The sequence below is a fragment of the Myodes glareolus genome, chromosome 2 (genome assembly GCF_982192425.1).
Source record: "Myodes glareolus chromosome 2, mMyoGla1.1, whole genome shotgun sequence".
Classification (NCBI taxonomy): domain Eukaryota; kingdom Metazoa; phylum Chordata; class Mammalia; order Rodentia; family Cricetidae; genus Myodes; species Myodes glareolus.
The window spans coordinates 27,724,646-27,751,986 of NC_142027.1; the positions used below are offsets into that span (position 1 = coordinate 27,724,646).

At 37.5% G+C, this 27,341-nt stretch overlaps 1 protein-coding gene across 7 annotated transcripts in view; it reads right to left on the reverse strand.

The window, feature by feature from the left end:
- Robo1 (roundabout guidance receptor 1) overlaps window positions 1-27,341 on the reverse strand; it is a 713,251-nt gene that overhangs the window by 80,291 nt on the left and 605,619 nt on the right. For all 7 annotated transcript variants that reach the window (XM_087899659.1, XM_087899654.1, XM_087899655.1 and 4 more), the window contains exons 7-8: window positions 4,990-5,114; window positions 2,591-2,762 (exon numbers count right to left, since the gene is read on the reverse strand). In XM_087899659.1, coding sequence (XP_087755785.1) covers window positions 2,591-2,762; window positions 4,990-5,114 — 297 coding nt within the window. The remainder of the gene's footprint in view (window positions 1-2,590; window positions 2,763-4,989; window positions 5,115-27,341) is intronic.

Genomic DNA, 27,341 nt, shown 5'->3' on the forward strand with positions numbered 1-27,341 from the left:
GAAAGACAGAGGAACACAATATAAAACAAGAAACACAATAAAGGATGCAATAACTCTGTCTGTAGATGGCAGATATAGGAGCATAGGACTCATATTTGGTGGGTTAGGGCAAACTCCTTGCAGAGAATGAAATTCAAGTTATTGTAAATGTGCACAAAGAAAAGACACATAAGCAGTATGACACAGTGAAGCATGCACACAGCATGGCAATCAGAAGAAAGACTACAGACTGTCAAGTGGGACAATTGCACAGTACATTCCAGGACAGTAAACATCCTGAGACCTCCAGTCTACTCTAAAAACAAAACTATAAATGAACAAAACAAACAAACAAACAAAACCCCCAAAAAACCTGTCTTTACAAAATCTGCTAAACTCAATGTTATCTCCAAAATTCCATATCAAGACTCCCCTAGGAAAACATGAATATCTTACTTTGAAGTTAGGATTAAGAAGAATATGTCCACTGTTACAATAAGTTTACTCACTACACAGACAATGAGGACATGAAACGAAGACAAAGGGTCTATATAATATGTATTCATTTATCTCTAAACTATGTTTGTCATTTATATGTTTCTATATGGAGAGAATAAGAAGTCAGGCTATTTTTATTCTTAGTTACTACATTTCTAACACAAATACTTCATAATAATCTACATAGAAACATTAGAAAAATTGAAGGAATTTATCAAGGTTGCTTGATGAAAAATTGACACATAAAAAATCCAACTGAAAAATTAAATACTTTTCTCAAACAATTCATAATCAAAAATTTATATATAGACACTTCAAAAATACTTAGCTACAACTGAAAAGTATATACAAAATTTATATTCCAAAATTATAGACATTATTGAGAGACTGAGAGAAAATGAAGAAAATCTGAATAAATTGAGAGAGATATATGGGATAGACATCATTTCTCTGAGTTGAAAACTTTAGATTATAAAAAAACAAATTAAAAATGTCTACAGTTTTGTTTGTATAGGGTATGGACTCTTATGTGGCATTTATAACCAATTTAGCAAAGCTAAAATAAGGAATTCAAAGTTAGCATCTTTAAGCCTTATTATAATCTACAATAACCAAGTCTATATGAAGTAAACAGATCTATGGAAGAGAACAGAGAGTATGTATTGTCCACGAATCTAGGCTCAGTTTAATTTAAATAAAATGGCAATGTAGTTTAATGTGAAAAGTATGGTCTTTTCTAGAAATAAAGATAGAACCAATAACTTTATGTGCATTTAATCCTAGCATTGGAAAAGCAGAGACAATAGGATCTTGGAAGCAACCCGGGCATCCAGCCTATCTACTTGGCCAGTTCTTCGTCAACAAAAGACTGTGTCTCAAGACCAAGTAAAAGGCATGTGAATAACAAAACCTGAAGCTGTCCCACAGCCTTCGCCTGCATCACACACATCTACACAAACGAATGTGAAAGATACACAAACACCAGAGTCAATTAGGGAGAAGTAATAGCTGCCATCTTTATGCCTGTCTCTCTCTCTTTATTCCGGTCCCATCTTTCTCCTTGGAATACTTGAAGTGCTTACCTTTTACGCTCCTTATCTACTGCTTGAAATTAAAAATATAAATTAATTCTAATATTTCAAATGAATCCAGTAATAAAAACAGTAGGCATGTCACTTTAATTTCAAGGTCTTCTGCAGTAATGTTTTCTTGATTACACACATGCAAACATATATTATGTATATTACATGCATGTTATATACATATGAATATATTCTTAAATATCTAAAATATATTTATCCAGTATATGTATAGGCATCTTGCCATGTAAGATAAATACATGCACATACATATCTATTTCACATATTTATATGCATTTTATTTAATGAAATAAATATATATATATTAATAAACTAAAATCTTATGAATGTACATATATATGTGCACATGTATAAATATATGTTTATAAGCAATTTAGAGATTCTTTATCTTTTTAAAAATCACTATACGATTGATTACAAGGTTAGAGATTTTTTTCAGTTGTCCTGTCTTTATACTGTACTTGCCAGCAGCAAATCATGTTTAGGGAACTAATAAATAGAATGAACCAGACTATCAAGAGAAAATATCCTAGTGTTATTTGCCAGGTTATGGATTCTTTCTATCTCAATAAATTGAGATAAATAGGATATGCTAGATAAACATCATTTTTCTGAGTAAAAAAACAGATTATTTAGACTCAAAATAAAAACTTATAGCTTTATAAGCTCTTATTCTTATTTTTCTCAATATAGAGACAATAGTAGAAATGGAGATTTATAGTAGGAGACGACAAAGGGATGTCCTCTTGTTTTTTCTGTGTCCAAAACACGAACACTTTCTCGTGCCCAGCGCTTAAGAATAAACTTACTCCTGAGGAATTTCTGAGCTTTAGGAACCTGAAGAGGTGATAGAGAAGTCTAATATATGTTAGTTAAGTAGGAACAGTAGCGTCACTATCATATTTACACCAAATAACTGTAAGGAAGCAGGCAAAGCTTGCATGAAAACATGCGCAGGCTCGTTCAGAGCCGAAGATAATTGGGATATTTTGAAAGAAAACGTTTTACTTTACCATCAGTAACTTCCAAATAAGCCTTTGTGATGATGCTTCCAGCAACATTTAAAGTCTGACAGATATAATAACCCACGTCAGACCGCTGCACATTAGTAATTGTGAGGTCTCCAGTCTGGGACACTGAGAACCGGCTGGATGACTGGGGTGGCTGGTACGAGAAAAGCAGATTCTAAAACCAGAATTGGGGAGGAAAGAACAGAAACAGGTTAACAGCCAGTTCTAATGTCATGGCACAGTTATTTGCATATTTCAATATATGTATAAATATATACATAATATATGCATATAGATATAAATTAAATATTCTTTCACCACAAATCCACATATATTGGTGTGCACATGTATACATACATATTATTAAACATAGTTTAATAATACAAAGCTACATGAAGTTATATGCAAACCGTTAGAGTTCTCAATATCAACATGCATATTTATAACCATCCATTTGAGATTAATATTGAACATATAAGACTAAACATGTTTATGCAAACTATAACAGAAATCTTCTATTGCATCTAAGTGGCTAACAGTATTACTAACTCTAAGACCTTCAATACATGAACAAAATAGAATTTAAATTCATTCTTATAAACTACGATCAAGAATGTCATTTTGGCTATAAGAAGCATTTTCTCCAGCTGTCAATCACTAATGTTCTGGAACACTTATCAATCACTTAGCCATGGCACATCTTTTCCCTGTTAGAAGATAAGAATGGCAGTTATCCCAGGCAGTGATGGTGCAGGCCTTTAATCCCAGCACTCAGGAGGCAGAAGCAGGAGGATCTCTGTGAGTTTAAGGCCAGCCTGGTTTACAAGAGCTAGCTTTAAGACAGGCTCCAAAGCTACAGAGAAAAAAAATGCATGTTATAGAGTTTTTGAAATTTATGTAGAATTGAATGAAATGATCCAAATTTCTAGCAGTTTGTATTTCCTGGTGTTGTATTTCAGGAAACAAGTTATCCTTACCTTTTCCCACATGAAAACCAAAACTGCTATTGCTTTGTTTTCAAAGTTTTGGTGCTATTTAGCAAAAATCATTTTGAAAAGGCTTAGTTAATGCTCTATGGATCAAATTTTAATGACCTTTTTTATGCAAAGTCCTTTGTACTGTAGAACCAAAGTAAACAAATATTTTGGAAATTATTTAGTACAAGTACCATACTACTAAAAAGGACATCTACTGGATTATAATTTTTGCTAAAAGATTTTCTTTCATAATTCCATCCCAATTCTTCATGCTCTATTAATATTTTGTCTTTAACTTGTTCTTAGCAAACTTAATCTTGTGAGACCAAATGGAATATGTTAGAGTCCAAAAATATATTAGCATTCAAATGATAGCCTACATCTATAATGTTTGTCAACCAGAGTAAAATAAAAAGAAGATAGCATTGCCCATCAAAGATCATGGAGTTCTGTCGGTAATTTATTCTTGCTCTTTATATGGACTTGTCTTCAGAAGCAGGACCATGAAATTCCAAACACGAGCCAAGCAGCAGTAAAACAGGCCAAGGTATGACCGTACCAAAAAATGAGTGAGGTTAATTTTTCACAAGTAAAGTATTTCACCTTATTTAAGAAGAAAAAAAAATCACAGGGATGACATAAGGAGAGATTTTAAACTATGCAGCTGCTCTTTGCATAGGCTGAAGCCTGACAAGATAGACTAATGATCAAGAGCAGTGTTTCTAAACATTTCTAATGCTGTGACCCTTTCATATGGTTAATCATACTGTTATTAAAATTATTTTCATTGCTACTTCATAACTGCAATTTTGCTACTGTTATGAATCATAATGTAAATATCTGTGCCTTCTGGTGGTCTAAGACGACCCCTGAGAATGGGTCATTTGACCCCATGAGAGGTCACGACCCACAGGTTGAGAACTGCTGTTCTAGCTTATGAGATGTTTAGAAAATAGGACCTAATTGCCAGTGATGAGCACACATGACAGTTTTAAAGACTGGAAAGACTGAACTCTGCGGGGCATGGTATTGATGCTAGAGGGAATTTTCCATCATCTGGACCGTCTCGAGAACACACACATCTTTTTCAAATATACTTAAGTTTATTATTCGGATACCCGGATAATGGGAAGGACACTGAGTTATATGGAGAGAGACGACTAGGTTTTATTTAACATAGACAGTTTTGCAAGGCAAAACAGTGGCTTCTGCACACCACCTGTGTACTAAAATATGGCAGACAAATGGCTTTGAGATTTAAAAGGGGACAACTTTCCCTTTCCTCTTAATTCTAAACATTTCTGAGGTATCCGACTTCCTCATTTCCGGTGAATATGATTGCTATATAACTTCAGGATCCTTTTCTTCTCAGATATCCGTATTTTCATTAAAAGAAAAAAGGAAAACATTAGACAATAGTCATACCTGACTCCCCTCTCGCCTCCAAAAGATAGCTGGTTGGGGATTTCCAGTCGCTTCACACTGAAAAGTCACAGTTCGTCCTAAGGCAACAACCTGGTCGCGAGGCTTCACGACAAAATGGGGAGGCTCTGAAGAAAGAAAACACACAATGAGATCATGTCACCACTGACCCCACTCAGTCTCCTGGTGTCTCTAGTGTTGTCTGTATTGTCTCCAACATGGTATAATAATCGACCATTTCCCACCCTTCGTCTAAAGTAAAATCACTAAGTGCATATTTATAGGATGAAATAGAGTCATATTCTAAAGAGCGTTATTAATTAACCTAGACCTGGAATTAATCTCCACATTTACAAGAATTCTTGAGCTACAAGCTGACCCTCTACATTCAAATCATACCTGGAAATTGCATGAATAAATATTATCTTTTCTCACTTAAAGCTGCTTCCAGGTGAATGAACTCTAATCACACATATGCAAGATCTCCTGATACAGGCAGGGACTGAAATGACGTTAATTTACCTCAAAAGCTCCTGAAATGCTACCATGAAAATTAGAGCCATTTAAAATCTTCAGTCCAATTATCTGAATAGAAACGGATTTAAAGCCATAGTGGAGTCGCATGCCTCCTTCATTTACATGGGCAAGGGCATGTTCAAACAGAATATATATGGAAATGAGGGCAAATTCGAAACATCTGCTCACCCTGACATTAGAAATACTGCCAGCTTTGTCCAAACTGTTTGATTTATACAGACTTGAATGGCCACTTCATTCAGCAGTCAATGGAGTGTCAGAAAATTGCGTCAGTTACATCGGGGGCGGGGGGCAGTGGCAGCTGAAAGGGTAGCTGTGCTGATGGAGCGGGCCCTTGGGTGGGGAACGGGGAGCCTGCTTTAGGGCCAGGCTTTGCACAGAAAGGCAGTACTCACTGACTAAGTCCGTTTACCTAATGTGTACACTTTCCAAATCCACTTCTTATCTGCTGTCTGGAAAAGCTAATCATTCCCTATGATCTCAGTTCAAACAACTGCTAACAGCTTACACAGGGCAGGGCTCTTCTAACCCACTTTGCCAGGCCTGGCCCCTGCTTGCCATTGTTCCCTCAAAAGTATTTTCAGTTGCTGACATCAGTCACTTCAGGACACTCCCTAACGCAAATCTGAATCGAAACTCAGATACAGATTATATCCCGGAGTGTTACCGCACTGCTTACAAGAGCAAGGCATCTTCCTTTTCCAAAGCTTTCTTATTAGCATATATGAATTAGACATAATGGTGGGGCTTGTTCTGACACTTTTACACAGGCATATGATGTGTTTGATTGTGTCTGCCTCCATCAATCTCTGGTCCCTGCACTCTTGGTGGCCCCTGCTTCCTAGTCTCATGTAGAAACCATTCTACATTTATGACTTTGCTATCTTTTCCTATTTTATTTGTTTATTCTTGGTGAAACAAGGAGAATGGTTTTTTAAAGTATTTGGAAAGGCAAATTTCTTTTTAATTATATTTTCAGGCCAACTGTATGTATCTCATGTATCTTTGCATATATTATAAATATTACATATGTAACAATTATAAATTACATCATAAAAACATTAAAACCTACTTCATATGTGTGTCACTATAAATATTTATATATATATATATAAAATCAAAAACACAATATAAAAATTCTGTAAAAAAGCAAATACAGTGTGATTTGCTCAAGGTTATCATTGTAACAAAACTGAAGAAAGAAATAAGGTCTCCTAACTTCTAGACAAATGTACTTTCTTTTATATCTTTTTTTTTTAAATTGAAGGTTAGTATAAACTCTAACAGTTGCCTAGTTGACTCGAAAATTATAGGATACCTGCAATATCAGGTCAAACGTTTTCAAATGTTCTCTAACTTACAGAAGATAAAATACAAAGTCAGGAGACACACTTGGAGTTCAGTGTGGTCAAACTGAAGCTCTGCCTTATAATTTTTGGTAGGAAACCTGTGATTGTAATTGAGTGGTTTCCTCATGAATGTAGCTCACACTGTCATTACACACGGTATAATAATAGACATGGGCCTGTTTGCCTGGGGATGTCCCCTGCTGCACCAGGCCAAACAGGAGCTTTTCCTCCTTAGGTAAGGGTTAGATGCAGAGATGAAACTAAGAGACTCAAAGCTGCCTGGAGAATGTATGAAATCCAGTCTAGAGTTTGGTTTCTTTCAATGAAGGAAAACCTAATGATTAATTAGATGTGTGGGAACAGATGACTTTCCAATACGAAGGGAATCCGAGTAGGAAAATATAAATGTTCAAACCACTTAGTTAAGCGAAGCCTTGGGGTGGTCTCCATCCCAGATCTCAGGAGCTCGCCCGGGAATGTGTGCCAGAAACTGTTTCTTTTATGAAATGCCAGCTCTGCTCAAACCTCAAAGACTTATTTGGGAAAAAGGAATACAGACCCTTGCGCTAACTACATTTATCCCGAAGCAATCCTTCCACACAGGATATTTGCTTGGAAATGATTTACTATATTCTGTAGGCATAGTCTCAAGCCAACATCAACAGTGACATCAGCCACAAGAGACTTCTGAGAAATAAACTTTAAAAGCTTCTCTGACTTGTACGATGGCACAAGCCTACAGTCCCAGCTACCCAGAGGGTCTGGGAGAAGCACTGCTTGAGCCTAAGAGTTTGAAGTCAGAAACACCATGTTTTAAAAATTAAATACAGTAAAAACATCATCTACCTTTGTACATTAGATATCAGATATGGTTATATCTTGAAAGAAAAAATGGACCAAATACATTTCTATTTAGATTGAAGACACTCACCAAATATAGTTGATGTTTTATGACTATATATTGTAACAGCTTTTGAAATCTAAAATTTTTAAGTTAGCTGTGCTCAAAGTGCACAATGATATAACCAGTATAATAATATATAAACTGCTGGAAATGTGGAAAAATGGACAAACAAGAAAAAAAAATCACTGCTAATAATTACCATGCAAACTAGATAATATTCTTTAACAATATTATACTAAAGTATCATTTTAATAATTTCATCACTCTCTATTGTCTTAAATTTTGATTTTTTTTCTCCATTGTGAATAATAGCTCACAGAGCCAGTATCTAACATAGTCTATTATCAGATAGCTCATCTTATCTGTGCGAATATGAAATAATAACATCTGTGAGAGAGATTTCGTTAAGATGAAAATCATATTCTGGCTGTCTTTTGGTATTGCAACTTCTCTCAATGTGACATTCTGTCAAACATATTGAATGAATGGATCTTCTTCTAAACTAAGTACAAAGAACCTTGATCCTCTTTATTTATAGAAAAAAATTTTGGATATTCCATGTGGTTACTTTGTAAATGACAGGAAATGAAGCTCATAGGAAGAAATGGAAATGAGGAGCTCCCAGTACAAGGTGACTCAGGGACTGAACTTTAAGGACTCCTTTAACAACCCACTGATAGGATGCTCTGAATGCACTTGACACAGAGAAAGCCAAATTGTTCTTGTGCCATGTCTTTTTGTTCATTAAATGATATCGAGGCATGACATGAAACTCCTCTTTCACCAAGAGACACTCTTCTGACAGTTCCCTCATTTCAGGAAGAAGGAAATTAAAGGGCTCAGATCACACATGACTTAATAAGACAGAAAGTTAGCAAACCCATTACCTTTCCTCTTTGTCAGTTACCCATACTTCCTGCAGATTTATTCTGTGCAGTCTGTCTTTGTGGCCAATGACAAGTGAAACATGGAGGCTGATTGGTTGAAGGACATGGAAGGGTATGGATGGAAAGGGGAAGAGAAGTTCCAGTCACAGTGACACGGTGATTAGGAGATGGCCAAGAAAATGTCAACTTACCAGACTCAACTAAAATAAAAAAAGAAAACATGGAATAAATAAAAATAAGGGAACAAACAAAAAAATGAAACAGAAAAAGTAGTAAGATTTGACTTAACAATGATTTTCCTTTAACATAAACTAAAGAACACATTAATATTTAGATACACTGATCACACTATCCATGAATGAATATTTGTTAGCATTTCAAGTACAATCATGAGTAACTTAGGAAAATAGAAATGAATCTTGAAATCTCTATTGTGAAAAATGGTAGAACTGCAATGGACTGACAGTTGTAAAATCATAAAGCATCTTTTAACAGTTTTATGTTTTGCTACCAGGTAAAATATTCTTTATGTAATGGATTTTTAAAACTATTATTAATAATAGCTGCTAAAAATACACAAAATAAAATAAGCATCATTTTAAAGATTAAAAAATGTTAAAAACCAAAGAGATCCACCAATAGGTTTATCTTTTTGAAAGTTTTACACTCATAATGATATTCCATTCAACTCACACTGCTCATACTTGATGATATTTACAAACAACCTTCATACAAATGGAGAATGACTCTAATGATCAGGGTGTGGTCTAAGAATCTGCATTTCTGACAAACAGTAGGTAGGTCACACTGGTCCATGAACATGAGTTGAGTTGAAAGACTATTAAAATATACTGAGCTTATATGCTTACATATTTTTTGTTAAGAATATGTCTATAAAAATGAAGAAATTATGTAAACAGGAAAAAAACATAACTCTTCAGAAGCCACAGTCACATTATTCATTTTCAATGCTGAAACAGGATGTATTTTAACACAATGATATTGATTTAAAATAATAGAAAGCAATTACTCTGTGTCTCTATTTCAGATATAAAGGTCACTGCTTTCAAATGCAGAAGATTGTCACATACCATGATTTGTAGGAACCTACAACACATTTCATTCAAATAAATAGTTTCCAAACTGAAATTAATTTGACTTGATGCATGTCCCTGCAGTCTAAATCAAAGGCAAAGAATGTTGCTTTGAGATCGTGCAGTTACAAAGTAGAAAAAAAGTTTTCTTGTCCATTATTTTGTAACATATGCCACAATTTAAAGGGAGTCAGAAATACTGAACATGTGCAAAAATTTAGTTTTGATTTTTAAAAAGAAAATAAACATTATTTATAAGAGTTTAAAAATGTGGAATCAAAAAGGGTAGAAAGATCACTATTATATTTCTTAATATCTTAAAGGGATTGCCTTACATGGCAGGAGAATACTCTAGAGTTACAAAAGAAATGATCTAAGAAACTGTCAGCTAAATTTTCTTTGAAATAACAAAAAGTTGTAGAGCTCTCTCAAAGATGAATCTGTGAAAAGACTTGATTTCATCAGAATAATGTCGCTAAGTTAGGAGATTAGACAAATAATTCCTAGATATGCTTATATATTTCAAAACTCTTTATATTAAAAGAATTTATTAAAAGCAATATGGTTACTGGGATAAATGTAAAGTGTACTGTCTTTCCTATAGTTGCGTTAACAATTCACAGGAGCAGAATGGATCAGAGAGAAGAACCTCATGTTAAACATTTGCATATTATATCAATGACCAATGATAATTCTTATGATATATTCAAAACCTGGAATGTAATCTAAGAACACCATAAAAAACAAAAAGCATAAAAAATCCTTGAGAAAACTTTATCTGATTGATGGAAAACTTAAGCTTTTAACAACCATAATTATAAGGAAATGGTTCAGACTACCTTAATAAAAATCCACCTATAATTCACACCATATTTCATTTGTTCTAGTGTCAGTAAAAAAAAATACAACTAAATAAATTCTGCATACCCTCTAGTATTGCAGAATCATAATTCTTACATTTCTCTTCAAAATATATTAATTATGTACATTTCTTTAAGACCTTCAGATAGGCATGTTTTTCCTCTTCATTTTCCTTGAGAGTCAAGTCAAACAATCTTATTTTTTCTATTCAGAGAACTGAGATCATTCTGCAAAAATGGCAGTCACACTATTGTTTGTGCACTATGTCAAGAGTTCCCTAGAAACCAGAGTGACGTGGCACCTGTCAGTCATCGTCTAATGAAGTTCCAATGGAAGGATGAGAGGCTTCACTCTCACCTTCTCACTCTTCTCAGTGCCTCCTTCTAGTTTAAGGGCTCAGAGAATCCCTATGTCTGCTTTCTTCCTGCTGACAACAGTATGCTATTGGCAAAGAATCAAAATGGTTGATCAAATTGAAGACTACACATCAATCCATGGGTCTATGGCCACTTGTTTATTTATTTAATTTTCACTTTAAAAATGCCAGAAATACACTGGAAGAACAAGCTCTTCAACGAATGGTGCTGGTGGAACTAGATGTGTGCATGTAGAAGAAACCAAAGAGATCCATGCTTATCACCATGCACAAAACTCAACTCCAAATGAATCAAAGACCTCAACATAAAACCAAATACCTTGAACACTGTAGAAGAGAAAGTGGGGATAGCCTTAAACTCAATGGCGCAGGAGAAGACGCTCTGAACAGAACACCATTAGCACAGTCACTAGCACAGATCAAGAATTAATACGTGGGACCTCATGAAACTGAGAAGCTTCTGCATGGCAAAGGACACTGTCCTTCAGACAATAGCATGGACAACTCAGACAAAAGTATAGGAAAGCAGCAGATACCAGTAAGGGCCAATGACCTACAAATTGCCTGTAGATTTTGATGTCTTTAAGGGTCTGAAAATGTACTTTGTTTCTATCTGCCAACAGTAATTTAAACAGAATATTGTAGGCAACAAAGCAACGGACAATTTGAATCTTACAGCATTTGCTAGGCTGGGATTATGAAGTGGCCATCCAGTGTCAAAACTGGAGATCTCATCCTGCCCCAGAGGTTTCCAGATAGATGACATCTACACAGACGTAAAGTTTGCTTTTAAAAGGTCTTCACAAACATTGTTTATAGTGATTGAAGATGTAACTCGGTGGCAGCATGCATGCCTAGCATGTATGAGGCCCTGGATTCAAGCACCAATTGGAAAATATAAAAATTCTGTCCTATTAATATCATTTTTAATTGATGAAGAAATTTACATAAATAATTCCTACGATAAATTTAGGAATTATCAGAAAAATTAAAGAAAGTAAAATATTTATGTATTACATTATGATTAGATTTCTATATTTTGCGGTAATGCCCATTATCTGAACATAATGGCAAATATATTTTAGTGTATCCTTCTAGGTAAAATAAATTATTGGGGGATTGCTCTGTTAGTTTAGGTTTTCTCCCGAGTACTGACGGGTAGAGGGATGAGAATGCAGAAGACTGACACGGAATTGGGAACATTCACGTATTTGAAACTCCTGGTACCGTTCGTTAGAAGGTTGAGTGGGAAAGCAAGCATACACACAACAGGACCCATGTTATTAGTAAAGAGAAAAGTAGCTTTCATGGGGCTATAAATGAAATCACCTCTACTCCAAACTCTTCTAATTAGTGGTACTTTTCATAAATTTTGAGCCGCTAATTTCTAATGGATTTTTAAATTTGTGTGATTTCTTTTCCATACCCTTCTATAGTGGATAGAGCTCAGTTAACAGGACTGACAGACTAGAATTGTCAAAAAATATTCCTCATTGCGGAAGAACATGAATGGGTTGGAAAGTCAAAGAGTCTTGAGGAAGAAGCATATTTTTGGCCATGTAGCAGAACTAGTTTTTAGGTAATGAAGCTATCTTCGTTTGAAGCAAGGAAGCCCCGTCACTGGTGTGTGAGAACTACAATCACAAATCTACATGAATGATGATGATATCACTAGCAGCCAGAAGCCCTCCAGGTACTCCAATATGAGGTATCATTTCTTTGGGGGAGAAAGCATTGAGTTTAACATAAAAGCCTGTCATTATGTCTTTCAACTCTGCAGACATAAAAATAGAGAGAATAAAAGCGATATTTTAGAACGTATTTAATGGATACAGAGGATACTGTGAACTTTTTGCCTCTGATCAAATACACCTCATGTCATTCTGTAGAACAATGGCTCTGGAGGCAATTTTGGTTGTCAGGACTGATGTGGGAGGAAGGGGATGAGGCAGAGCTCCCAGTCTTCGGTGGACGAGATGCACAGATGTTGCTGATCTCAGACACACACACAGGACAGTCACCAAAACAAGGAGGGATGTGTCAGAGTCAGGCATGCCAGACAGAACTGGGAAACCTCCAGTCGGTTGTTTAAGTGTTATCTGAGAATGTCCTAACAAACAACACAGCCCAACCTTGAGCAGGGTTGACCGGTCTTAGGTACTGGGCCAAAGTTTGTACTCATCTTCTTTGCCTTCAAAAATTACCCACATTCCTTCTGAGCAATCATTTAAATGCTGCCCTTTGCATACCTGTGCATTAACGCATGTGTGATTCAAATGTATCTGCAAAGTCACTCACCCGCTGCAGCGCAGATGCCGCAAAACATGGGTTCTCAGGATCGTAGTCCCAAGTGTAAATACCCTGATGCCAGGGTTTAGAAGGCTGGAAGCCTAGATCTTTCTACTCTCTCCTTGAAAACACAGGATTCTTGACTGGATTTGTTTCTCAGCATTTATGATTCCACCAGCTATTTGCTGCTACTACTTAAAAAAATGAAATTAATTTTGGCAGCTTCTTCTTCACGTACGGTATGTTATGATCACCCTCTCCCCACTGCCTTCTGTTTTCATCTCTCACTCTTGTGGAATCCTTCTTCCCCATTTGAAGGCCCCCACTCCTGCCATCACACATCTTTCACAGGTGATCAGAGCTGCTGTGGACGCACAACTGCAATGGCCAAGTCATTTCCAGCAAAACAAAGTTTTGAAGTGCTCCACCCCACCTCCTGGCTCTCACAATCTTCCTACCCCCTCTCCGACGATGTCCCCAGGCCTGGGAGTGTGTAATACAGATGTTTCCTTTACAGTAAGCGCTTAGCAGTCTATTATTCTCTATAGTATAACTCGTACCATAAATAAGTTAGGAGTCCCTTCTTCTGAATATAACCGGTTGCTCATAGAGGCCTCTTTGACTTGGCTAAGAGTCGAAACAGTCGACCTGTATTAATGTACATATTTAGAAGATTGTTGTGAGAAGGCTGCTTGGTCATTCCAGCTGCTCAGCAGCTCAGACCCAAAATAATCTTACAGAAACTATATTATTTAAATCACTGTTTGACCCATTAGCTCTAGCTTCTTATTGGCTAACACTTAACTACATCTTAATTTAAGCCATCTCCATTAATCTGTGCATCACCACAAGGTTGTGGCCTACCAGCAAAGTTTCAGCATGTCTGTCTCCAGGGCTCCATGGCGACTCCCTGACTCCACCCTTCTTTTCCCAGCATTCAATTTAGTTTCCCCCACCTAGCTCTGTTCTGCCCTGTCAACAGGCCAAGGTATATTTCTTTATTCACCAATGGTATTCACAGCATAGAGAGGGAACTCCCACATCAATAGTTTCTGTCCATTTAGCAAAATGTCAGAAAGATTCCCTCACAGGGCCCAAATGACACTGCTAATTGTCAAACTAATCAGACTGCTAACCTGAATTAGTAATCTAATCTCCAACAAAATCATGTTGATTAAAACAAAACAAGATCCACAAGATCTGTCTTTTTGGTGTTAAAATCTTTCAATATCATCCCAATGCTCTTAATCTTAACATTGAGAGCTGCATGCTTAGCCATGTGACATTCTGATCGTTTCTTAAGTCATTTGCCTGTTGCTCCGATCTTTTTGACTTGAAGCACACCACACTCCATCTCCCCTCCATCTCTGTTTACAGCAGAACCTTAGCATTCTCCCCTGGCTTCTTTAATTCCAATCCACTCTTTGGATCTTAGCTCAAGATTTAAGAAATACTCTAAGATACTACCTTAAATCTGATTTTACATCCTATGGGTGTTAAATTTTTCTCACAACGACCTTGCACTTATAACACATATCTGAGTTTAAAACTACACATTTGTGTGGTTATTATGTCTGCAACCCGAACTAGCCTGCACTCTCCATGGAAACTTAATGTTTATCAATCCTGTTTGCCATTCGAGTTTATCAAGCAGTAGGTGTTCCCCACATGGCAAATACCTATTAAAGATGAGCAAATAGCAGCATCCCTAGCATGCAGGAGAAAACACGCTCCCTATACAGTTATGGACCCACTCTTTCATAAGTGAATTCATAACGTGCATTGCTTCTTTCCACTTTCAATCCACCTGTCTGCCTTTCACAAGTCACAGCACTTTTCCTAGTACAAGGAACATGCTGGGATGCATGTTCATGCCACCCATGGCGAGGCCTGTCTTTCAATGGCACACTTTCTGGAAGGCCTGGTCCATGATGGCTGATGATAACCGTTCCCCAACTGACAGCAACACCACTTTGGATGGAGACGATCGCCACAGAAAATCAGGTCTGTGATCTTGTGAAAACCATGTGAACTTCTGGCTCCCAGTTTAATCATAAAGAGCCATCAGTGTCAACTGTGTGCCTGACAGTACAATGGAAACCTCAGCAGCTGTCAGAAATAAGTCAATATCCCGATAGTGCCAGGGGAAGAAAATGAAGCTCCATCACTTGGTATAGTGTACCCGGCAGGTAAGAGGAGGATTGGAATTCAGGTCTCTCCAGTTCTCTTAACATTTTTTTTTTTTTTACTGTTTTTACCACATGGCATCACATGTTTATAAAAAAAAAAAGAAACAAATAATGTTAAACCCTAACTGATATAATTTTGGCTCTGGAATGTTTGCTTCATGAATGACCTACACACAATCATTCAACAACAACAAAACTATCTGAAAGACAGATTGCTTTGGATACCAACAAACTTCGAACTGTAAAAAAGGATGGCAACCATAAGCGAGTTGCATTGGTTGTCATTCTATTCCTGGGAAAATGTCCGAAGAGTCCGTTTCATCTTAGAACAGTGATAGGATATAGCCGTCTAAAGCAATCACCTCAAGGGTCTAAGATGTTCAGTCGAAAGATCAAATCTTTATCATCCAAGTCTGAAATTTAATATAAAAAATTATCGGGTCTCGGTACCCTGATTTTTAATGCTAGTACCAGAGTAAATGATTTTTTAAGTGTGCAAACATGGCTGCCATTCAGTTTCCCAAAACCCAGCACAGAATTACATTATTTAAGCATTTACTCCTTAGGAATATAAGTCAAACCACCGTTGCTTAGTAATTATAGTTCTGAGAATGAAAAAGCATATCTCCGCTATGCACTAATGACTTAAAAGGTACTGTTTGAAAGAACTGCTCTACCATCCACAGAGTTGACTTGCTAAACCACCTCTGTAAATTGGTCCATCTATCAGGTTTAATTGTGCAGCGCTCCAAAGTCTCCAGCAACAGCATCGACCACACAAAATGGACGTCCCAAAGCTAACTTTAATAACCATTTATGGATTTTCCTACCCTTATAAATCTGTTACAAAGCAATTACTCAGCCTCATTTTGTCTTACACTTATTTTAGCATATTTTGCAGGTGTGTTTATGCTGGCACACGAGCTATCAATTCATAAGAGGTTCAAAAATCAAATGAAACTGCTCACGGCATGCTAATCCATTTTTGCAAAGTTTAGGTAAAATATTTTGAAATGTTCATTTAAACTGTATACAGAGCCCTTTTAAAAATAGAAAGTTTAAAATTACTTCACGTTTTAAAATTGCTGGAGTAACAATGAAAGGACACCAGATACTACACAGCCACAGGGAACTGTTTTAATAATGACTTGATGTTTGGAATGTGCTAAAATGTCTCTTTAGACCTAGAAATAACCCATAGTCTTTACTCTTAATTACTACTGTGTATATCTGTCAAAATAGCTGAAATGATAGCAAACAACAAAAAGTTAATATAGATGAATAAAAAAATCAAAAATTCAACTATTTAGCTTAATAATTTTATTTAAGGTTCCTTACTAGGGAAAATTTCCTTAGTTATTCCCAGCATGAAAACTCTTTTAAATAATGACTACTGCCAATCACTTCATTTATGTCTGAAGTGCTCTAGATAAAGTACACTAAGCCAATCTGACTTACAGAATTAAAATTAATCATCTCAAATAAAACACAACCTCACTGACTCCAAGTTTCAAAAATTCTATGAGATTGTTTCCAAGGAATGAAACATTTCAGAGAGGGCTGTCGGTCAATGACCAGAGCAAAGAAAGCAATTTATTTCCGCCACTTTCATTCTCCAACTCAATAATTCACATTTTACCGATCTGCGGCACAGATTACATGCTTCCATGTTGACAACGTTATTTGCAAATGTTCTTTACTAGAAACAGTCGCTCACTTAGGTATCCATACAGCCGGGGCTGCAGACTACCTTCTCCACTACAATCCGAAGGAGTGTATCACGTGTGAGACTCGGAATGCCACAGAAGGCCCGGGATGTGCTCTTCATGGGAGAAGGGCTAAGTGATAACCTGTCATAGGACCGTCTTGTGCCTGATTATTCTCCTTTCTGACTGTTCTATGCATTTCTTCAAATATTTCCTGGCACGGACACTGAGAACATTTCAAATTATCCATAGGAAGGCCACTGTTGTAAAGGCTCTTCACCTGATTAGTTTAAAGTCTTATGTCACTTTTATTTAAACAACTGACATCCATCCTGTACCTTCACACGTGAGAGAACATTACATTCTCAGCCATCCTTAGAGTAAAAACACCTATTTTCTTTAAAGTATAAGAACATGAGTAATATGGGATTTCCCTCTGTATGCTGTGAATACCACTGGTAAATAAAGAAATTGTCATGGGTCTGTGCACGGAATAAAGGTAGGTGGGAAAAACTAAACTGAATGCTGGGAGAAGGAAGGTGGAGTTTAGGGAGAAGCTATGGAGCTGCCACTGGAAACAGGCATGCTGAAACTTTGCAGGTAGGCCACAACCTCGTGGTGATGCACTGATTAATGGAGATGGGTTAAATTAAGATGTAAGAGTTAGAAAAGAAGAAGCTAGAGCTAATGGGCCAAGTAGTGATTTAAATAATACAGTTTCTGTGTGATTATTTCATAGCTGAGCAGGTGGGAACCAAAAAGCGGCCTCCTCCTCATCCCAACACATGAGGAGCTTGCCATCCCTCCCAGAAGAAAGAAGTTAAAAAAAAAAAATCTTCATAATCCAAAATGCTGCGGGCTCTCAGTCTGAGGAACAGTATTAAAAAACAAATAACCAAGAACTTGGCAGGGAAATAAATAAAACAAAGAGAACAGAAATGGGTGTTCGGCATCCTATTTACACCACTGGTCAGAACCGTTAGGCGGCAGAGTCAGTCTCATAAATCTTTCTCTTGCTAAATTGTATGGAGAGGTTATCAAACCTCTGATGATGGCATTTTCCTTTCCGTTTCCTCACAAAGGACTCAATGGCAATACAGATTTTGTGCAAGATGTTGTCGCATGCTGTCCTTTCAATGTTTTGCATTTTATGACACAAACCTTGTTCCTTAACCCTCTCTAGATTTTTGTTGCATTAAAAAAAAAAATCATTACCTTAAGTACAAAACAAGTAAGAAAAAGCCAAGATAAATACACAGCCAATTACACAAAGGTGGTATCTAGAATAAGATTCATAAATTTATCATGTTTAATTGTAGTAATGCATACAGGAAATGTTGCTACTGTTGAGGTAGTAGGGTGTGTGCATGCGTGTGCGTGCGTGTGTGTGTTCTTTAACACCCCTCCCCAATACCCCAGTGTTTATTGTAGCAAGCTAACTTTTCTGGACATGTAACAAGTTATTAAAAATCATCCCTTCAAAAAGCAGTTTACTGTATCTTGTCACGATCTAGCAAAAGTGTCCCTCATCTGTCAATGGACAGTCAACAGGTAAAGCTTTGCAGGGTTCCCAATGTGTTTCATCAACATGTTGATGAACTCACAGTTATGAACCAGGATCCTGATTCTCATAAACCTAACTTGAACCTGCAAAAAGGCCCCCTGACACTATTAGTTTTGGCTTTGGCTCAAATAACCACAGTAATGGTCAGACACAATGCACTATTATGTTGCCAGCCTCTGTGAAATCAGCAATTTAATGGGAATGTTCCCACAAGTGATTTAAATGAAGTCTACATCAAAGAAAGGAAACTCCAACCTGAAGGTCTTGCTTCAGATTTTTTTCTTCTTCTTATTTTTTATACTAGATATCATATGTGCTCCAAAGGCAGCATGAGCCCCTTACACAAAGGTCTTATGTGTTGCTAAAGCTGCAGTCAGTGAGCTTGATGACGGAAAGCTCACTCTGGCCACTTAAGTCTTCATTTTCCCAGAATTTGTTTCTCAAAGAAAGTTTTAAAGTGTGTAATATACTTGTGGGAGTAAAAATCTATAACCCACAGTATACTACTTCTTACTTAAACAATGACTTTATTTTTTACAGTAACTTTGTATTCGGAAATAACCATCTAGCAGATTTTTAAAAGGCCACATGTGCTCATAATATGATACAAATCCATATCATCTTATTTTCAAAATTATTTTTGTATTAGAAATTGATTAGGTTTAGGGATACTGATTTCTCCTGATGGCATATACCTCTTGATTCAATTTGTAAGGCTACATTATATGACTGTTATTGTCAGGGACTGTCCCTCTAAGTAGGGAGTATGACCTCTCAGTATATTTTAGCATTGGTTCCATTCGTTTCATGGATATCAAATCCAAAGGTTCTCAAATTCCTTACAAAATGGTGCAACATTTGCATATAACAAATATTCATCTCCTGTGCTCTAATTCATCTCTACATTACTGTAATACCATTACAGTAAAAGTACATACATTTTACTATCAAACAATGCTGATAAGAAGTTTCTGAACCTATCAAAGATAATTATCCTTAGCAATAATGCAGATATTGAGAATATACAATCATTTTCAGTTCATTAAGTTCTAATATCATAAATATATTGATTTTACTGAATAAAAATGAAGAAATTCAGTATTCATTTTAATCTACATCAGCAGCATTGAACATACTAGGAAATCCAATCACTATACTACATGCAAAAAAGAATCATGATATCTACAAATTTGTCTAATGAAAACAAGGAAACTGATTAAGTTTCATGCTTTGATATTTAATTTTTATTGAGAAGGATTATCTGTCTATATGACTACATAAAACATTTTTGCACTTGCACATAGGACTCATAGTTTATGCAACTACTGATAAGCAGCTGAGGACCCCAAAGATAGCAAAGCCATGGCTGCCATGGTTCAGATGCATAAGGGAAGGCACACCCGACATCCCACTCTCTCTCTCACTGCACTTCCACGGGCTCCTGGAACTCTCCAACTGTCCAGTGAGGGAGACCAAGCACCCCCATCTTACTGATGAGAAATACGAGGCTCAGAAATACAGTAACTTATTTAGTCAGCTTTCAATACAAGTGCAATGTTCCAAAAGATGGTGCAATTAACGGCCCCCATATACTCTTCTCTGCAGCAGTGACGTGACAAAGCTCTCAACACTTTACCAAATACGCACTGAGGACAAAGGGTCAAAGATTGACTAAAGGGACAGAAATAATGCTCGCTGAGGGAAATACAAGACAACGGCCACAATCTCTATTAACCATCTAGTAGAGTTTTAATCCTCTATGGATATAGGGTGAAATTACAAGCAATCTGACAAATCTTAAGAAGTTTTTGCTTGTTTCTTTTGTATTTTTGCTTCGTAAGAAGCTGAGAAATATGACCATAGTCACTGCTGTTGCCTCAGTACTCCTAATGCACATTGGCTTTTGTGGGAATTTCACTGTTGATGATCTTGAGTTCTTTTATCTGTTTGTCAACAGATGAGAACACTCACAAACACTAAGAAAAGTTAGTTAGCATGCCACGGTGGCAGGTAACAGGGTTGCACTCGATTAACACTCACAGATGGCATTTTTGTAGCCATAGTGCTTCATTTCTTGTGCCAGTTTGTCCGAGTGAAGGGCTGCCCAGCTAGTTAGTAACAGCAAGTGTGTTTGTGAGGCTATTTCTAGAAGAGAGTGGCATTTAAAACTGTACACTGAACAACAACAACAAACGTGTTTCACTAATGCCACCAGGTTCATGAGCCATTTCTCACTTCATGTTAATGCTTATAATTTAGTATTTATTTTACATTTGTGTTAGAGTATGGAAATGGTAAATTGCAAATTCGGGTCAGTTTTTTTTGTTTTGTTTTGTTTTGCCTTACAGTTCAAAATGAGTCCTAAAGCAGCAGCAGCCACAACAGGGCACTGGACTGAGTAACTGCCAACGCAAGTGCCGTGAGGCGGTGGTTCAGGAAGTTCACACTCAACAGGAGAGCCATGAAGAGGAGAAGCATAGTGAGCTGCCCTCACAAGGTGACAAGAACCAAATGATATCACTGAGGCTAGATCCCCTTACAACTACACAAACAGTTGCCATGGAGTTGAATGTGAACCATTCTGTGGTCATTTGGCGTTTTGAAGGCAACTGGAAAGCTGAAACAGCTTGCGAGGTGGGCGCATCATGAACTGACTCAACTTTCCCCTTAAAAACTGTCCTTTAGAACTGTTGTCCTCTCTGATGCTACATAACAGTGATGCACTATTTCTTGAGGGGACTGTGACATGCTACTGGAAACGAAATGAACTGTGTATAATGAGTGGCTCAGTGACCGACCTGGAAGACACTCCAAAGCACTTTCCAAAGCGAAACTTGCACCAAAAGAGGTCATGGTCCCAGTTCAGTGATCTGCTGGAGGTCTGGTTCAGTACAGCTTTAGAGCCCGGGAGAAACCAATGCATATGAACTATGCTCAGCTATGATGAGTTATGCCCCAAATTGTAATCCCCACCGCTCACACCGCTCAACAGAGAGAGTTCAATTCTTCAGGCCAATGCCCGAACATACAACCAATGCTTCAAAAATGAAGTTGGCCCATGCATGCTTGCCTCATCCGACATGGTCCCCTGACCCTTTGTGGTGCGGGAGAATTGTCTGTATTCTGTCATCATGTTTTGAATAAATCCTGATTGGCCAGGCAGAAGGTGTAGGTGGGAAAACCAGACAGGAAGTAGAAATGATGCAAGGAGAGCAGGAGAATTCTGGGGAGGAGGAAGTTGATTCCTCCCACTCCTGCCCAGATCACGGAAGCAGCAGGATGTGAGCTGCCCCACTGAAAAAGGTACTGAGCCACATGGCTAAAATAGATCAGAATAATGGGTTAATCAAGATGTGAGAGTTAGCCAATAAGAAGTCTGACCTAATGGGCCAATCAGCATTATAACTTATAGAGATCTGTGTGGTTGATTTTCTCTGGGGCTTGCTGGCTGTGGGGTACCAGGCGGGGACAGAAAACACAAACAAGCAGGACCCCCTCATGTTACACCTTTGCCTATCATTATGTCTTCAAGCACCTTAAGAACTTTTTTTCAGAGACAGTACTTCCACAACTACCAAAGAGTTCATCAAATTCCAAAGCGTGGATGTTTATGCTACAGGGATAAAGCAAATATTCCTTCTTGACAAGAATGTTGATTGCAGTGGTTCCTGTTTTGATTGATAACGATGTATTTGAGCCTCGTATCATGATTTAAAATTCATGGTTTGAAACTGTAATTTCTTTTGTACCAACCTAAGTAAAAGATACAGTAACTTTCACTGCAGAAAGGAGCAAGCAGGTAGTTTGGTCTAAGAAATAGGCTTGGATCTTATTACAGAGAGATGGGAATCATGATAAGTTTAATGGAAGGTACTAACATAACTGGATTTGTGTCTTAGATAGGTGGATACACAAAAGATGAAAGAGTCTACAGAATAAAATGGAGACAAAGAACCTTGCTAGAGCCCTGTAGTTTCAGAGAGAGGTCAGATACTTGCATTAGAGGGAGGTAAGAAGAAGAGAGAGATGGGGGCAATGCTGAGCAATGTTTAAAAGGCGAAGGAGGAGTCGAAGTTTGAGGTTCCTAGTCCGGGGTAAGCCGTGGGGAAGGAGGAGAGTCAAGGGAGTGACGCTTCACCAAACTGTGTTCTGCATGGGACTGTAGGCTGCATCTCCAGGGGAAGCAGAGGACCATGGGAAGTTGCCCTTGGACACTCAAGCCTTTACTGTTCTACTGTTCGTGGCAAAGGCTCCTATAAGCCTCTGACAGTCGCTTCTCGCTTTACTGAAAGTTGAAACTGCTCACCAGTTCCTAGTTCACTGGGGCCCTAAGAAGGGGTCAATCACAAACTGGAGCACTTGAGACACTGTAGCAAAGCGTCTTGCTTGACACTGGCAGTTCAGCAGCAAGAAAAAGGCGCTAGGATGCATCCCATTAGTAGCACTGAAGTCAGCCCAAAGACAGCCTGGTCTTTTTTTTTTTTTTTTTCCGTGCCTTTGTGTCTCCCCCATTTCACGTCAATCTCACACCCTAAAGAGCAGCCTTCCCACAGCTGTCACTGGCTAATCAATCCTAATGAGGATGGACTTTTCTCCTTCATTATAGACTTGCCATAACTATCTATGAGAGGCAAAAGACAATATAATTCCATGGAATAGCATAGAGCATATAACCCTTTCACAATTAATTTTCCCGTTGTTATTATATGCCGGCAATGAATTTAGAGAGCTGGCAATACAATTTGTGCTATGTTTAAAAATTAAACAGTGAATTTGAGAGAACGGTATGACTTTAGATCAAGGGAGGACAATGGGCAGCCACTTCTGAGAGAGGAGCTGAAATTACAGAATCTCTGTAATGATCAAAGAGTATCACCTGGCTGGGCAATGTTTGGCACCTGCTTTTTGTCTTAACACAGACCCAAGAAAGGGCAGCAAAGCAGCCAAGTCTCCGAGAGTAACTGGTATCTGTGAGAAGCCTGGGAAGTGTACAGTGGGGTACAAAGAGAGATAACAACATACAACTTCCTGAGTTTGAGTGGTGCAGCCTTCAGGCCTCAGGAGAAACAGGAGACCTGAGCATCTTTTAGTTCCTATTGTAAGAGAGATGCACAAATATGGGATTAGATTTTCCTAATGGTTTAACTCAGAGAGATAAAAGGTGATTGCGTAGAAAATGGCCGGAGTGTGGACATCGACATTCAGTTCAGCTTCCTGTGACTGATGGGGCACAGCGATGGGAACATGATCATTTTGCTGATAGAGTCACAGATTCACTATGGAAATAAAATTGTGACAGTAATAAGAGCTGCTTTATCTGTGAAGTTGCTAAGGGTGGAAAGATTAATAACGCTATCCAGTTTGCCCTGCTTAAGCAATGAGCAGCTCAAGCCAAAGAAGCTTCAATGCTGAGGGCACAGTTGGAAATGAGTGAATTAAGTTTAAACTCCAGGCGGTCTTGTCTGTCTTTCTTTTGTAAAAGTAGTCCTCAAAAGGGAAATGATTTTAAGAGGCTATCTCCATAACTGCCATTGAAGCAAGTAATTTACAAATCATACAAGGTTTCTTAGAAATAATATATTAAAGAGAAACACTTGTTTTCTCTCGATGTTTTAAAAAATAGTTTGAAGATGTGCTCATTGTGAGGAACCCAAATTCTAACTTTAACCAAAGGAAAAGAATCACCCACATAAAATAAAATAAATAAAGCCTTGGATCATGACTGAAAGAAAGACAAATAATCTAATTTCACATGGGTATTGTCTGAGTCTAAGAACAACCTCAAGGCCCACCTGAGAAGCAGCCGCTAAACAATGTAATGCATTTCGATTAAGATAGTAAATTAGTATAAAACAAAAGTCTCACCATTCTCAAACGCCAAAGGGAGGCATAAATTTGAAGAGCTTCAGTGACATAGCGTTTAAAAGCTTGGCAGAATGCCTCGACGCATCTATTTTCTTCTGGTTAGATTTTATGTTTTATAGATATGTCACAACCTATAAAGTTGTTATAAATACTGCAGTAAATATAATTTCCTCTAAAAGATGGGGCTATTATGTGATATTAAGCACTTGCTCGGAAAATAATTCATTCCTACCAAGACAGAACTCGCCAGCCTAACACTCCTAAGTGAGGCATTAGGAGTGTTATGGCAAGCATAACAATAGCCTGAGATTGTAGCAAGTCTTATCTTTTGTTTAACAGGTACTAGCTTTTGTTTGGGTTCCATAGATTTATAAATTAAATTCTTGAAGAAGTGTGTAGGTGGTCAGTATATATGTATGTATGTATGCATATATAAGGAGACACATACACACATATGGGAAAATAGAGTTGTAGACAAACATCAAGCATCAATGAAGCAATTGCTGATTTAAAGTCACAGGAAGGAAATGTTAGATAACCCCAGAAGATAATGGCCTCTGGAGTCTCCATAACTAAATTTTCTGAATAGGAGTGAAGCAGAAACACTTTTCTGCCAGAACTGTTCCAAACAGGGCAGTTTGCTCACTTTAATTAGTCAAATAATAGCATAACTAATATAACATAACAAATATTGTTCTTCCATTGATCAAATTACTGTTCAGCCTTGAGTCACATAATGATAGCGAATTTCAATGTCATATATAACTTGATATGCAAGTTAAAGAAACTGAGCTACTCCTGGTATTTATTGATGAATAAGCTATAGAGTATGCCAGAATGTACTGCAGACAGCAACTTCCTAATACCGCCAAATTGTAATATAACTTTCTTCTTTTCCAAGTAAAATACAGAGCACATATAACAAATAATCTATGTTTTGATTTAGTACCCAATTTATTTGGGCTTTAGTGCAGACGAGGCTGCTAGACAGCTAAAGTTGCTATGTGAACCTCAGGTGGTGTGGTGTCAGGAGGGACCTGAGCAGGCCACCCATGTCTGAAGGGACCACGAATATTAAGGAGTTTTGGAGCTTGTTTATTCATGAATAATCCTATTAGCCTCTGTATTGTACAGAAACACTTCAGTGACATAGGGAGATGGCGAGAGCGCCTGAGAATCTTCACATGCGTAAAGCGATCAAATTTACCAGTTAACAGAGTCAGGGGTGAGAGCATGCCCCTTTTGAGGAATACTCCAAAAATTAATAAGCTGTGTCACCAAGTGGTCTTAATATTCAGTAGTCCACCCGATGCCTACTTTATAAAGGCTAATCACAAGTGGAGGTCTGGCTATGAGGGCTGTTGCACAAGCTTAGGCACTATTTGTGTGAGATACATTCTCAAGTTCTGAAAAGTCCAGAACTGTACTGAAATCTATTCAAGCCCTTTATGATTTCTGTCCATTCACAGAATATTTCCTTATTCTTTTTAACGTCTTTGTGGAGAAACAAGACAGAGACAATTTCCTGTGCTCCAGTAATGAGCTCCCAAATCAGGTCGAGCATATATATGAAGATACTTACAAGTAGAATTTTTGTCTAGTTCTAGATTTTCCTATATTTTTCAGTCTGTTTCACTTTATAGATTTAAAATATTCAAAAAAACATCCAACATGATGTTATTAAAATAGGCAAATAGTGCAATGATTGCGCCTTTGCTTGCTTCCAAGCACAGACCGCAGACAGAATGAATCACACACCAGAGCTTCTCCAGCTCTGAACCAATGACTGTTGGCAGCTAGGATCAAGTCACCAGGCACTGCCTGGGTTCTCCTCATGATACATCCTTGCTGTTTTCAACCACTCAAGCAGAGGTTAAAATGCATATTCATATTTCAGTTTCAACAAATATTTATTAAAGCCCAGTGGAGAATATCTAAGAAAAGCCCAGAAAGTCCTGGGGACTGGATTTAGTTCCGTGGGAGAAAAATTGCCTAGTAAGTACAAAGCATAAAGATAATACCCAGAACCACACACAAAGACACATCACACATTCACATATACACACATACAGGTACACACCACACACACACACATACACCACACACACAAACACACATCACATATTCACACAAATGCAGATATACACATACATATACCACACACACAGACACTGCGTCACACACAATACACACATATAACACACACAAGCCACACAACACACACATGACTTATTCACATACATATACACACACAAACACACATCACACATTCACATACACACATGCAGGTACACACACAGGTACTGTTCCACACACAACACAAGCATACAACACACACAAACTGTACACCACACAACACACATATATAAACACACAAACATCACATGTTCACATACTTACAAATGCAGACACACACACATACACCACACACAGACACTGCTCTACATACAACACACATATATAACATGCACAAAGCACACACCACATACACATAAAACATCACACATAATACATACACAGTCACACAAACCACATAGAGGCATTTGTACTCACAGTACAGACCACACACAAACACAGATATACATAGACACATAGATACAGACATAACACATGCATACATACTGCAACACATATCACAGTGGGTATACAATATACATATACAATTCAGGAATCACACCACACATACCTTACACCAAAACATAACAGACACGCACGCACACACACACGCACGCAC